The sequence below is a fragment of the Fonsecaea multimorphosa genome (assembly GCF_000836435.1).
Source record: "Fonsecaea multimorphosa CBS 102226 unplaced genomic scaffold supercont1.4, whole genome shotgun sequence".
Lineage (NCBI taxonomy): Eukaryota > Fungi > Ascomycota > Eurotiomycetes > Chaetothyriales > Herpotrichiellaceae > Fonsecaea > Fonsecaea multimorphosa.
The window spans coordinates 1,032,400-1,046,412 of NW_015971638.1; the positions used below are offsets into that span (position 1 = coordinate 1,032,400).

General features: G+C 52.0%; 4 protein-coding genes across 4 annotated transcripts; 1 reads left to right on the forward strand and 3 right to left on the reverse strand.

Moving 5' to 3' along the window:
* Positions 1-4,158: 4,158 nt before the first annotated feature.
* Z520_03022 (uncharacterized protein) lies at positions 4,159-6,269 on the reverse strand (the record flags this gene model as incomplete). Its single annotated transcript, XM_016773535.1, has 5 exons — positions 4,159-5,412; positions 5,506-5,757; positions 5,812-5,911; positions 6,001-6,187; positions 6,248-6,269. The coding sequence occupies 5 exons, from the start codon at positions 6,267-6,269 to the stop codon at positions 4,159-4,161; spliced, it is 1,815 nt and encodes a 604-aa protein (XP_016635592.1).
* A 543-nt stretch (positions 6,270-6,812) lies between these two features.
* Z520_03023 (uncharacterized protein) lies at positions 6,813-8,594 on the forward strand (the record flags this gene model as incomplete). Its single annotated transcript, XM_016773536.1, has 1 exon — positions 6,813-8,594. One exon carries the CDS (start codon positions 6,813-6,815, stop codon positions 8,592-8,594), a length of 1,782 nt encoding a protein of 593 aa, XP_016635593.1.
* Positions 8,595-9,404: 810 nt separating this feature from the next.
* On the reverse strand, positions 9,405-10,689 carry Z520_03024 (uncharacterized protein; the record flags this gene model as incomplete). The annotated part of the gene is made up of 2 exons (XM_016773537.1): positions 9,405-10,161; positions 10,559-10,689. 2 exons carry the CDS (start codon positions 10,687-10,689, stop codon positions 9,405-9,407), a joined length of 888 nt encoding a protein of 295 aa, XP_016635594.1.
* Positions 10,690-11,668: 979 nt separating this feature from the next.
* Z520_03025 (uncharacterized protein) lies at positions 11,669-13,795 on the reverse strand (the record flags this gene model as incomplete). Its single annotated transcript, XM_016773538.1, has 2 exons — positions 11,669-13,631; positions 13,680-13,795. The coding sequence occupies 2 exons, from the start codon at positions 13,793-13,795 to the stop codon at positions 11,669-11,671; spliced, it is 2,079 nt and encodes a 692-aa protein (XP_016635595.1).
* Between the last annotated feature and the right edge of the window lie 218 nt (positions 13,796-14,013).

The window sequence follows — 14,013 nt, forward strand, 5'->3', positions numbered from 1 at the left end:
GTGGGCTCGGACTGACAGAACTCTTTTCTACAATGACTTTCTAGTACCTAGTAATTAAGGTCTATTACGCCTGAAGATAGATTCGATGTGCGCCTCAACATTCCAGGAGGAGTACCTCGTATGTGTCGAGGTCTTCCGCCTCATACTAAATCACCTCAAATTCAGCAACTGAGCGTCTGCCGGGTTTCTGTTGTCCAGCCCATTGGAATTTCACTGTGCTGCTGAACGGATGCTGATCAACCAGTGTTACAAGTTGCCATTGCATCAAAAGAAAGCACAACGCCGAGTGTCCGAGACGATCGGCAAAAGCTCAGCTGTCGTCTCACGCCAACTCGCCACTCGAAACATCCACCCTCAGCTTGGTTCAGACCAAGCGAGATCTCGTCTATGAGTCCAACATGACCTGGACATAGTTACTCGGACTAAGCGGGTCCTTCTCAACCAAAGCTGTCCTAGACAATGATTACCACATGCCCCTCCCGATACCAGCAGAAGAGCCCATCATCCAGCTCGATTGTGCCTAGGCCCCGCCATCTGCACTCTCGAAGGAACTTATGGAGACAGGAAGAGGATGATGTTCACGACCAAGGATCCAAACTTGCAAGCGGTGAGTCCGACATCAGGAGGTTGCCACGCGAACCATAGCGTCGAAGCAATACTTTCAAGGGCTCGTCGTTGCTACTGGTTTACTGTACAACAACCCCAGTCATGCTACTGGTGCTGGGGATAACGAGCTCAAAGTCTAAGTCATGTCATTGATAATGGCAGCAATATGGGGGCACTCTGAGCCCATTAATCACAGCCTCTGGGCACCACTTCGCTCTCCGGCAGATGTCTTTCTTTCGGCTTTTCCACCTGCCTTTGAAGCTCGTCGCATTATTGGCAAAGGGCAAGTCTCCGCCTTCGACATATAATCTGCAAGGTTGCCACTGTCTCGTGTGACGTGCACTAGAGGCACCGAAGTCTGCCACTGCCACGACTTTGAATGGCCGGCGGGATCGCGAGTTTGGGTCTGAAATAATATCTTTTCCTCGAAGAGCCGGAGTTCAGTGCGCACCTTCGATCTTCCAAGCATAGCAACCTCAGTGGCTGCATTGGAGCCAGATGGGCACCAGTTGCTACATTCTGGTTAGTCAATGTCCCCCGAGTTTCAACGTGTCAACAGAATATAAAGACTCGCCACGCCTACGCTTGCCGTATCTGCCATCGGCATCCACAATATCTGAGAGCAATTCAAGGTGAAGCTTATCTTCTCAGAAATAACCTTGTCAGCGACTGGTCTAGGCCTGGATCCATCTGGCTTGGTACATTAGGGAAATAAAGGCCGTTGATCTAAATCAAAGCCGCCAGCGACTCTGAGCCATGTTGAATGTGGTCTGCTGTTTTGTTCGTCCCCTTCTGCCTCTCTTTTCCACTGCAAGATCTACTCTCTGCCATCCAGGTAGGTAAGAGGACGAGGACACCGGAACTAGTCACTACTCGTAAGGATACCTATGGATCCCGCTTCGACTAGCTCCCAAGCCAAACTGGAAAAGCTAAGCACTATGTTCGAAACAAATGCTGCAATAATATGCAACCATTACTCGGTATTTGGACCGCACGCAAGGATGGGCCTACAAGGACAGTACCTAGGTAGGCAGACCATGTCCACATGAGTTGTCAGCTTCTGGGTGCCAGTGGGTGGCAGACCCCCGGAGCTTTTTGCATGCTTGATCGTATCTACTCTCTCTGGGTCTCACTTTCTACCTAGCCCCAGGTCGGGCAAACCTTGAAACCCCCTTTTTCTTTCTTTCCACCCTTTCTTTCGAATGTCTGCAACGGGTCTCTTTAACATCCTCCACAAGCAAAAGACCACGGCTTGCAGAACAGCCTACACGGTCTCAGAAAGACAGCCATTGCGTGTAAATGTATGGCGCCGGTGTTATCTTCTTCCTGAGACGCACCGCTCCTCATGGTACACCTGTTGAATCATCCAGAGCGGATTGTTTGACGCGCAGAAGTGGCTCTTTTGATCCGGAGGCACTGGAGTCGAGAGATCATCAGTGCTAGGGCGACTTTGGCATTGCGTTTCCTCCATTCTCCAAGTGCCGGGGACACTATTCCGCGCTTTTCTACGTTTTGCTTCTGGTATGTTGTGTTCTGGGCTGATGCGTTCTCCGAATTTCTGACCAGGGATCTAAATCACCAGATCCCAAGAATTAATCGCCAGGTACTATCATGTGAATGCCAGTTATTGGCGGTCTGCAACACCGGATTTCCTTGAAGAACATGGAACAGAATAAGCATATGATCTCACAAGAACAGCTGCGGCGTGAAAGCAGAACAGCTAAGCGCGTTCCTCTCGATACCTTGCCTGTCAGTACAGTGCAGAGATCAATCCACTCCGACCACGAATATTCCCTGCGATTCATCGATCTCTTTTGTGAGCCGAACACTTCGGTCGAGGGTTTGACCAGAAAAAGAACACCATAAACGCCCTCGATATACAGACCGTATCCGCAAGGAGCGAACTGGGAGGAGCAAGAAGACAGCCACGAATTACGTCTCCGGTTTGCTTCTAAACACGGATGGGTGATTCCCTTGGATTTATTTGCCCGGGCATGGGAGACTTTGCTTTCAGCCGAAGGATATCCAGATCGAGCGTCTAGGCTTGCGCATCGATGTTCATCTGCTCAAGTCCCAGGTGCCAATCTTGTCACTGTGCTCTTGCCTACACTTACACCTGATGGACGCCATCTTCCATTATATTGTGCCCCTGCACATTCTGCCATCTTGTCCTCCTGCGTTGGTGGCAGCTAACAGCCCATTTTAGAGTCCATCACCAAGTCTGCCATGCCATTCAGGCAGACTAATCATTTTCTACTTGGAATATCAGCACCAGGAAAGGACATCCGGGAAATTAGGCGTTCGCCGCCTGGTTATACTTTCATTCGGCAGAATTCCCCGTCCGCATACATGGGTACAGGGATCTTGGGATCTCTTATTACCTCCTGCACGGCATCTGCGTGTCGGCCATTTGCCGAGAGACTAGAGAGCATGAAGCGGAGAATGTCAAGACGCAGGTACGCTGAAACTGGCGCCTACTTAGGGCTCAGATGGCGAAACGGAGGTAAGATTTTTCGAAAAATGTTCTCTTCTCAGCTCGTCGGTTGTGGTCTTGACACCTTTACCTGCCCTTGGCTCATCCACGCTCCGATGCCCACTATCTACAGAACGTAGTTATAGCATGCCGTGGTGAAAAACTTTCACAAGTGCTGTCCCTCTACAATGGTTGTCTCCCCCTACAGGAGAATACAGGAAGAGCGGCCCAGCGACATTGGCACGCAATTGACTTTTGCCCCATCCCGTACAACTCGAAAGAGTACGTATGAAGTTTGCGGCGATGGATAAGATATGATGCGAGAGGCCGATACGAGGGTCGATAATGATATCATATGATCTCGAAAAAAAGGGCTGTTGTGGCTGGCTGAGGGCATGCATGACGTGGATAGACATCCCCGGGGCCTGGCTGACTGCCGTAGTAACCGAGTCCGGAAACCCCAGGGAGTCGATATCGCAGGACTTGCACCCGCCAAGGGCTGAACCGCGCAGGGAGCAGTGCAAGCAAAGCGAGACACGGCACGAAAGGGAAAGAACGCGAGAGGAGGAGAAATTTAGGACAATAAAAGTAGTGCCAACCAAAATGGAGAAGAAATAAACATGGTGAAGAACATGACTTGGATGTCCCATCATAAGATTGTTATTATTACATTCGATTCCGGGACTTCCCTTTTGTGGCTGGTCGCGGGCTTTGGGAATATATATCAATCATATCGATCTATACGGAGTAGTATTAGTAGTAGTAGGACGAGATGATATATTAGGATGTCTTTCCCCTCCGTACAGTTTGGATTCGTGGGACTCGTAGCTAACTCGTATGCAGACGCCCATACATTTATCCATCCATGGTTCAATCAATCGATCGATCATCCTCTTCAATGAGAAAAGAGGTTGCTCCGCTAATAAGGCACTCCGTAGTATAAGTCACTGCTCACAGCTACACACCCGTACAAGACCGGATCCATTCGTTGATTCATGCAAGTCATTCATTCACGCGCTCACTCACTCAATCAGGTTGGTTGGGGTTTCCCTTACATTGCCTTTTCATTTCGTCTTATTTCACCTGACTTTCTTCCCCTCCTCCTTTGTATTTGTCGTGGCCGCCGCCGCCTTCCTGGCAATCTCGGCACCCTTGGCCTTATCCGCCACGAGATTCTGTTGTTGCTGGGAATCGCCCCCGAAAACTTGCGGCAGTTTCCACTCTGGCATCTCGAGCTTGCGGCCGAGTTTTTGCTCGATGGCTTGTTTCAGGCCCTCGCCGCTGGGCATGGTGGCTCCCGTGCTGCCGCGGCGGCGACGGGTCTCGATGTCGTTCCGGATCTCGTCGATGGCCTCGTCGATCTCGCGCGCGGGATCGTTCGGCAGGCCCAAAGAGGGCGGGTGTTGGGTTTCTTCGGCGATGGTCTTGCGCAGGTGTGGGTGGTTGCGCTTGTCGAGTCTCTTGGTCAGGAAGCGTTTGGCGGGCGAGGCGAAGAATCCGAGGGACGCGGCGACGCCGATTACGGTGTAGAAGTACACCCGCGCCCAGACTTTCAAGGAGTCGTTGAAGCCCAGAATCACAAAGGGCGCGGTCGTGAAGCAGAATGCTAGTTGTGTGGCCACGTAGCCCAGCACGTCGTAGTAGATCTTGTATTGTGTGGGTTTTGTCCCGTCCGGCGTGAGGAAGAACGGCCGCACGTATCGTCGGAAATTTTTGGCCACCGTCTGGATGAACGCCGCCAGCACAAACGTCAGGTAGTAGCCCGGGTAGAAGCCGTGCCAGAGCGCCGAGGTCAAAAAGGTCGCCAGCGTGGCGCGGAAACCGGGTTTTCGACCTTTGGGCGTGACCCGCAGGTAGATGTAGTTGCGCAGCCACTTGTTTGTGTTTTTGTTCCAGTTGTCCAGGTACGCGCGCGAGTTTTGGGCTGTCTCGATGCCCCAAGGGTTGACATTCTCCAGGTGGTCCCATTTTGCCTGTCCGGTCTTTTCGTCGATACCGTTGTAGCTGATCCCGGCCATGATGCACGCCCCTTCTGTTAGTGACCACACCCCGTAGTACTTTGTGCGCGTGGCAAAGCCGAGCATCTGCAGGAGCCAGACCCGGTACGGGAACGAGTATTTCATGTATTCGTCCGATAGGAAAAAGGGTACGTAGTACCATTGCGAGAATTGCAGGAAGGCGCCGATCCAGATAAGACCGCCAATGGCTTTGCGCACCGCGGGGACTGTGGAGTGCGGGATGCGTCGTTTGCCCTTCTTGGAAGATGCTGCTTTACTGCCAGGAGGTTGTGCATCGTATATGCTTCCATCGAGCCATCGTTTGTAGTCGGCGTACTATAAAGCATAACAATGTATCGGTTAGCGAAAATGTCTTTGAGCTCTTGAAACTACAACCCAAGGAGCGATATATGGGAGAGAACAACTTACTTCAAATGACGGGCCGGTGAAGATGGAGGGAAAAAAGAAAACATATCCCGCAAAGTCGAGCAGGTCGGGCATCTTGTAGACTGCGCGGTCTTTCTGGAGGTCGGTCAACAATTCGCCTTTCAGTCTCCCGTCATGCACGTTCCAGCTGAACCCATGCAGCTTCATGATCAAGACCATTTGGCCTCCCGTTATGTCTATAAGACTCGGGTCGGCAATCCTTTGCCGTTCAACGTGGCTGATCGACATATGGCCCTGGGTAATAGTGTAAGAATAATACGATGCAAAAGGGGGCTTTGTAAGTCGAACCATCAAAAAAGTAAATACTAGCCATGGCATCAGCGAGCCATCGACATAGTAGGCTATTAGGTAGGTGCCAATTGCGTCTATAAGCAAAGTAACCGTCCCGCTACAAAACTACTTTAGCCTGACTGTCCTTGACACTGACCGGGGAATGAAAGCGACACTAATGCCTTCTCATATGCGGAGAGAACTCACCTCCAAAGATCATACACGCCAAGGAGATAGAAGAGGGTGATGGAGACACTGAATATGTTCTTCCATTGTGGCTTGTCGTCGGGAAGTCGTTTCAAGACAGCAGCCAACGGGTACGAAAGTAGAAAGATTGCCAGCAGCTTGAGTTCATCGACAGATGCCCCGATGGCCTTGGAAAGCCAGAGAAAGGCTGAAATGGGTAGTCAGTAAGCTTTGATGAATGGCAAGATGACGGAGCTGCCTAACTCACGAATATCAATCCCCGGCAGCATTGTGGTTGATTTCCCAGCCCTCTCAGTCTATGTGAAGAAGATCAATAGGATGCTTGAGAAACAGTGAACACTGAAATGCAGCAGACATTGTTGAGGGACTGCAAGGAGAATGGGGATCTACAGACAGACAGACTAGAGATCAGGAAACGGTGGGGGAAACTTTTTGGACGCGGAAGCGGAGGCTGATGAGTGATGAGTGGCACAGTGGAATAATGACATCAAATCAGGTCACATGCCAGGCACCACGCGCTCGACTTGAACTCAACAAGCGTCAGAATAAGTCTTGGTGGCAGCCTCGTCGAGGCACCTGCGGCATGACAAGGCTCTGCATGACCACCACCACCACCACCACCAAGCTCACCAGACACAGACCGCAGATACACACACCTCAGAACGCTCTCTGTCTTACTTGAGACTGCCCTACTCCGGTCCTCCCTGAAACCTTCTGCCTACAACGGACCCTCTCATGACCATCATGTACCGGTAACTCGCAGTCCCCCTCGCCTGCATACCCACTCCTCCCAGGCCACCTCAAACATCACAATGGACGTCGCTTCGGCCATTTCAGGCTATGTCTCCAAAATTGCTGGCCTTGGTGAAGGCGCTGCCGCCTCCCAAAGCCAGAAGATGAAAATCCTCCTCCTAGATTCCGAGACAGTCCCAATCGTATCAACCGCGATCACCCAGTCCGCCCTCCTTCGATATCAGATCTACCTCATTGACAGAATCGACAACCCTGCCCGCGAACGCATGCGCCATCTCAGATGTCTATGCTTCGTCCGCCCCTCACCCGATTCGATCCAGTTCCTCATCGATGAACTGCGCGAGCCCAAGTACGGCGAATACAACATTTACTTCAGCAACATCATAAAGAAGTCCTCGTTGGAGAGGTTAGCGGAGGCGGATGATCATGAGGTGGTGAAGGCAGTCCAGGAATATTTTGCAGATTACATTGTGGTCAACCCGGATTTGATGTCCTTGAACCTGGGATTCCCCAAGCAGAGGCTCTGGAGCCACAGCCCAGACGTCTGGAACACCGATGCCTTACAAAGGACAGCCGAAGGAGTGGTTGCGCTTCTACTGTCACTCAAAAAGAACCCGCTGATACGATACGAGAAGAACAGCCTTATGGCTAAGAAGCTTGCCACCGAGGTCCGCTACCAGATCACCCAAGAAGAACAACTCTTCGACTTTCGCAAAACTGATACCCCTCCGCTGCTCCTGATTCTAGACCGGAGAGACGATCCTATCACCCCACTGCTCACTCAGTGGACGTACCAAGCTCAAGTCCATGAATTACTCGGCATCCACAATGGCCGGGTCGATCTGAGCGCTGTCCCCGATATTCGGCCTGAACTCAAGGAGATTGTCCTCTCGCAGGACCAAGATCCATTCTTCAAGAAAAATATGTATCAAAATTTCGGCGACCTGGGCGGAAACATCAAGGAATATGTCGACCAGTATCAGAGCCGAACCAAGTCCACTGCCCAGATTGAATCGATAGCCGACATGAAACGCTTTGTCGAAGACTATCCAGAATTCCGAAAACTTTCTGGCAACGTCTCCAAGCACGTAACTCTGGTGAGCGAACTCAGTCGTCGGGTCTCGGCCGATTCACTGCTCGATGTCTCAGAACTCGAGCAAAGTTTAGTCTGCAACGACAATCATGCTGCCGATCTGAAGACGTTGCAGAGACACATTCAAAACCCGAGCATTCCAGCAGACAATAAACTCCGCCTCGTAGCTCTCTATGCCATTCGCTACGAACGCAATCCCAACAACGCTCTCCCTGTTCTCCTTGACTTGTTGACCTCCGTAGCCGACGTACCTGCCTACAAGATCTCCATCATCCCCAAGCTTCTTGCTTACCATCACAGTCTTCAGCCTGCTCCTGTTGGTGGCGCCACCGGCTTTACCGATCTTTTCGATTCAGGTTCTTCTCCATTTAGCCAATTTCGACGCAATCTAAACCTGAAGGGCGTTGAGAATGTCTACACCCAGCATTCCCCACGTCTGGAAAACACGCTCCAGAATCTCATCAAGGGGCGGTTGAAGGAACTACAATATCCTTTTGTGGATGGGCATCATACGAGGGATAAGCCCCAGGATATCATCGTCTTCATGGTGGGAGGCGTCACGTACGAGGAAGCCAAAATGGTGGCCCAGGTCAATGCTTCCGTGCCAGGCATACGAGTGGTGCTAGGGGGAACAAGCGTGGTTAATTCAACAATGTTCTTGGAAGAGGTGGATGATGCAGTTGGTAGTTGGCCGGATCAAGGTCCCGCATCGGCAAGAGAAAGACTGGGCAGGGCCGTGGGAAGGTGAGAGGAACTGGAGCCGCCCCTGCTGGTGGTATCTATGTCTCCTTTTCTGTCGACCCTCTTCGAAGCTATCTGGTCCCGCAAAGATCACCAAAACCAATGTCTTGGCCGTTCACTTCACAAGCCCGTCGTTCCTGTGTATGGTATCGACCTTTTTACATGTGAGTGTCGCGGCTGGTGGTAGGATGCAGATCAGCCTCCTGCCGATGCAGGAGATATCATTCAACGAAAGAAGGGGTTTTCTGGAGCCGAGCATGCCCACACAAAGTGAGAAGCTCGCTGGCTTGACCACTACCGATATGACTCTGTAATCTTATTGGCTGACAGTGTCATTTTGGGCGAGGTATTTTGGAACAGGTGTCTAACCTGTAACACTTGAGGCGGCAAGGGTATCGACCGACGCGATGGATGAGGTCAACTGAGGACCGCCGATCGGCAGCCTACTTTAGAGGCCCTTCAGCAGCGATGGCATCAGGCGCCAGCCTCCCCTGCTCCCTTTGGTCGGACGGAATGACATACACGAACAACCTGCAAACCCGGTCAGCTCATCCAGCTATCCGCACGCAACAGTCTCGTGCATTCCTACCGACTCGACCAAAGCCAACGTGAAGGGGGAGGCATTTCGAGTTGAGATCGTCGTACCGCCGAGTAAGGAACGTACTCGGTGCTGGACAGACCCTTGACAGAGTGTGATGTTACAAGTACAGATGTGCGACTAATTACACATGATCTTACCCTTCATGACGATGCTGAAGGACTATAATTACTCTCCTCTCGCCCTCCCCATCTATGACCGAGCTCACTTTTCGGCCCATCACTTTTCAACCATCTGCTTTTCCTTCTCCCCTTGTTCCTCCCTCGTCAATATCCTCACAGCCTGTTTATTCCCCAAGTAACTTAATCCACTCCACACCGTCGTGCCGGCGACAAGGTAATACCAACCTTCCATGACTCCCCACAGATTCCACGCCTCGACGAAGCCCGTGGGCAGGACGGGAAGTAACATGGCATTACCCACCAGCAACAGCTGCAGCAAGGTATTAATTTTCGAGATCTCTGTCGGGTGGACTTCTGCGGACGGGAGCGAAAAGTCCCAGTACCGAGTGAATGTTTTGGGCGGCGGCAGCGAGATCCACCGGAAGTAGATTGCCGAGATCGCCAGCGCGACGTCTCTGCCTAGAACGATGACGGCCAGCCATATAGGTAAAGTGCCGTTGACGGTCAAAGTGAGCACGCACGTCGTCATCAGGATTTTGTCTGCCATCGGGTCGATCACCGTGCCGACAACGGTCTGCGCGTTAAGGCGTCGCGCGAGGTACCCGTCCACCAGGTCCGTGATGCCCGCGTACGCGAATAATGAGAGTGCCAGGACGGATTCGTGATGGAGGATGAAGTAGCCCACCAAGGGCGCCGCGAGGAGGCGCGAGAATGTCAAAATGTTGGGGAGGGTGTAGATGTTCTCGTGCGCTTGGGTTAGGGAGCGCGGGAGGTGTGGAGGAGGGAAGATCGTGGGTGTGGTGGTTGCTTTTGATGGGGTTGGAGAGGGAGTTGAAGACTCGATGCCGCCGCTGCTAGGAGGGGGGATGTTAGTCTTGAGATTCAAGTGCGGTATTGACGGGGATAAGAAAGGATGTTAGTAGGATGTGTTGCTGTTCAGGAGCGTTCTGTGTTTTCCAGTGTCCATCGATAGTAGAGCAGCTCTGGTAAGACAGTATTCAATTCCACAACTGGCAAGTAGAGCAAGACATCTAGACCGAAGCGGACACGAGCCCAAGTGCGAGGGAAACGTTCCTTCCTGCCCTCGTGCTCAAGAGAACACAAACACCTGCGGTCTTTCGGGCCACTGTGACGCCTTCAAAAGGCTGACGCAAAGTCTTGCATTGTGTCGTCGGTGATGTGGTTCCAAACGTGAAGAACGAAAAAAAAAAAAAACAGGGCGAAGATATATGGTCGTCACCTTTGACGTACCTACTACTAGGTTCCTCGCGCTTGTCAGGCACGCTGCGACCATCTGGTCCCGATATTGAGGGTGTTGTCGAAAAGCTTCGCACGTGCGACAATCGGTTCACCATGACGCTGCGAGAAGGGAAGCTCTGCATGATATGAAAGCTGTGGTTCCTGGTGCTCGTGCATGTTCTGCTCGATCCGCTTGGGCGTTAGTTGATATCTGCTTGCAATTTGCTATGCCTTGCCAGGTACAACAATAGATCCGAGGAGGAGTAGGAGATAGGCCGTACCGTGACATTGACAGAAACGGTGAAATTGGAGCTCTGGCATTCCCAGCCCGTGTTTCCAGAGTCGACTTGGCCGTTGAAGTTGAGAACAAACACCTCTGACCAGCCCCTACCCGCATGGCGCGATCGCCCTGATACCCGCTCGGCCATCGCGGCGTATCACCACAGTTCCAAGTTCTCGACGTGGATCTGATAGGAGACAAGCATTGAACGGGCGACGAAAGAGGAGGTCCACAAGCGGACAGTCTGCTGGCAGCGATTCGACTCATCGCCGTAGGAGGTCGGAAGATCACCGAACGTACCATAGCCTGGACATGTTGTCGGGAGGAAGAGGTCATTCAATCCTTGGAACTCGTGGCGAAGCTATACCAATAGCGAGACGAAAAAGAGATGTCCCGGCGCCCCCTGACGGACGAATTCGGATGGCGCAAGGCCTTGGGATGTTGGACAGAGAGTCGGGCTTGTCGGCGAGGTATCTGAGGATTTAACCGTTCAGTGCGTTCTGAAGCGGGATGAGTGCTGACTCGGTGTGAATTCGTCTCCTATAGTAAACCGGGGTGAAAGGAAATAATTAGACAGGGGAGGAAGTTAGACGTTTGAGGTTTTCTGAGATACATGGCTGACTAAGCACCGGGCTCCCTTGCTCGGCTTCTGTGCAGCCTTACAAAGAATAGCATTCAGGTGGAGCTTGTCCTAGGCTGATACGATCTAGAAGGATTAATTAATATGAATTATGACGAGGAAATAGTGTCAAGTAGATGGTTGCTGGCAGGAATAAAGCCGCCGTACCAACAGTCAAAACGCCATCGCTATGCAGCAGACTATACACCCACCAAATATCATGTTATACAGGAATAGCTCCTTCAGGTTGAGCTCCGTCGCTTTGAGGCAACAACCCATCCTCTGGCATCTTGCTACGGCCACTTCTCTTCGCATACTTCAATAGCCTCAGCGCCCCATGTGGCGTTACTCCCTCCACTCTTCTGGCCATCCCCACACTGCCAGGCCGCACCAGCTTCAATACCTCCCGCTCACCAATGCTCAACCCAAATACAGAATCGTAATCCAGATCCGCGGGTAGAGCGAGGGATTCGTCCCTGGCAAATGATTCTGCGGCTTTCTGTTGGAAGGAGATGTAAGGAGCATAGAGGCTTTCTATTTGTACTCTGCTCTGGATCTTGGGGGAGTAGTTGGAGATTGAGGACAGAGATTGGACGCGGTCCGCGATGCCGTTCATGTCGACGCCGGTCACACGGAGCATATCAAATGCGCTCCGGCGGGTTGAGTCGATGCGCGAAGGAAACCCCATTTTCACCCATTCTGGGCTTGGGTGTCTGACTTCTTCGAGTTTGCTTTGCAGTTCTGCCATCTCATCTCGAGTGCTGGTGAAATGACTCCACCGCTTGTCGCTCACGACGCCGACATTGCGGCCTTTCTCTGTCAGTCGCAGGTCCGCGTTGTCGGAGCGACAGCTCATGCGATATTCACTTCGTGCTGTGAACATTCTGTATGGTTCACTCACGCCCTTGGTGATGAGGTCGTCGATGAGGATGCCGATAAATGCTTCGGCGCGGGAAAGAGTGAATGAATCTTTTCCTTGAGCGGATAACCCTGCGTTTATACCTGCAACAATGCCCTGAGCCGCAGCTTCTTCGTACCCCGTGGTGCCGTTGATTTGCCCCGCGAGGAAAAGCCCCTTGATGAGCTTCGTCTCAAGTGTCGGGAATAAATTCCGTGGGTCAATATAGTCATACTCGACCCCATACCCAGGTTGGAGCATTTTGACATTCTCAAGCCCCTTGACCGTCCTGAGCATGGCGTACTGCGCGTCAGCTGGGACAGTCATGCTGATACCATTAGGATAGATAATTTTGTTTGGCTCAAGGCCTTCGGGCTCCAGCCAAATCATGTGCCTTTGTTTATCCTTGAATTTGATGATCTTGGATTCTAGGGACGGGCAATATCGGGGTCCCTTCACAGTTTCTCGAATATGTATCGACTTATCCAGGTTAGCTCGGATGATCTCGTGGGACGCTTCGTTGGTGTAGGTGGTCCAGCAATTCAACTGGCCAGCCTCTCCAATCTCAACAGTATTGTTCAGGTAAGAAAAAGGCGTGGGCGGGGCATCGCCTGGCTGCACTTGTAAAACAGTGAAATCAATGGTATCGCGATCCAGCCGTGGCGGGGTTCCGGTCTTCAATCGTCCCAAAGTGAATCCTGCACTCCGCAATGATTTGCTCAGGCCAAAGGTAGCAGCCTCGCCCATTCGTCCTGAGGGATATGCCTCCAGTCCAATGTGTATCTCCCCACCGAGAAATGTCCCAGTGGTGATAACCACATGAGAAGCGGGAATGACTCGGCCATCTTCAAGACGAATACCGGTTATACGTCCTTGCGATATCTTGTCCCCCGTTTCGATACCCTCTCTTGAAACAATGATATCCGCGACTTTGCCTTCCAGTATGCTCAGGTTTGGCGTTGCCAACATCTCTTCCCGCATGTACTTCTTGTACAGGTCCCGGTCAATCTGCGCTCGCGGTCCCCATACCGCAGGACCTTTCTTGATATTCAGCATTCGAAACTGGATGCCGGCTTTATCAATTATGCGACCGGCGACTCCGTCCAGCGCATCGATTTCTCGGATCATCGTGCCTTTGCCTATGCCCCCAAAACTGGGATTGCAGGAACAGACGCCGAGATTGGATAATGACGGTGTGACCAGTGCCGTGCGAGCGCCTGATCTGGCGGAGGCAGCACTGGCTTCTGTCCCTGCATGGCCACCACCGATGACAATGACATCGTAAGGCCTAGAATGGGTCAGTACAGATGCGGACGAGTAAGGTCGGAGGCCATACCTAACTGCGTCCGCAACGGCCGCAAAGAAGCGACGTTGTCGAAATAGAAGACAAGACCTGGCTCGAGGCGTATGTCCCCATTGACAAAGGCTCGATTGTAGTAACGCCGGCCTCATGTTGAAGGATGCAAATAGGGATGCGAAGATCAAAACGATAGATTTCAGGACGAACCTTTCAGTGCATCGGATAAACCTCGGCACCTAAGCATGCTGCAAGGCTGTAAGGCCGCAAGGCTATGAGGCTGCGAGGTTGTGCGCGGTTAGAACCGCCAGCCGCAAGAGAGGCTGAAACCACTTGCACTCTCCTGAGCTGGCCTGTTTAATCCGACACCCTT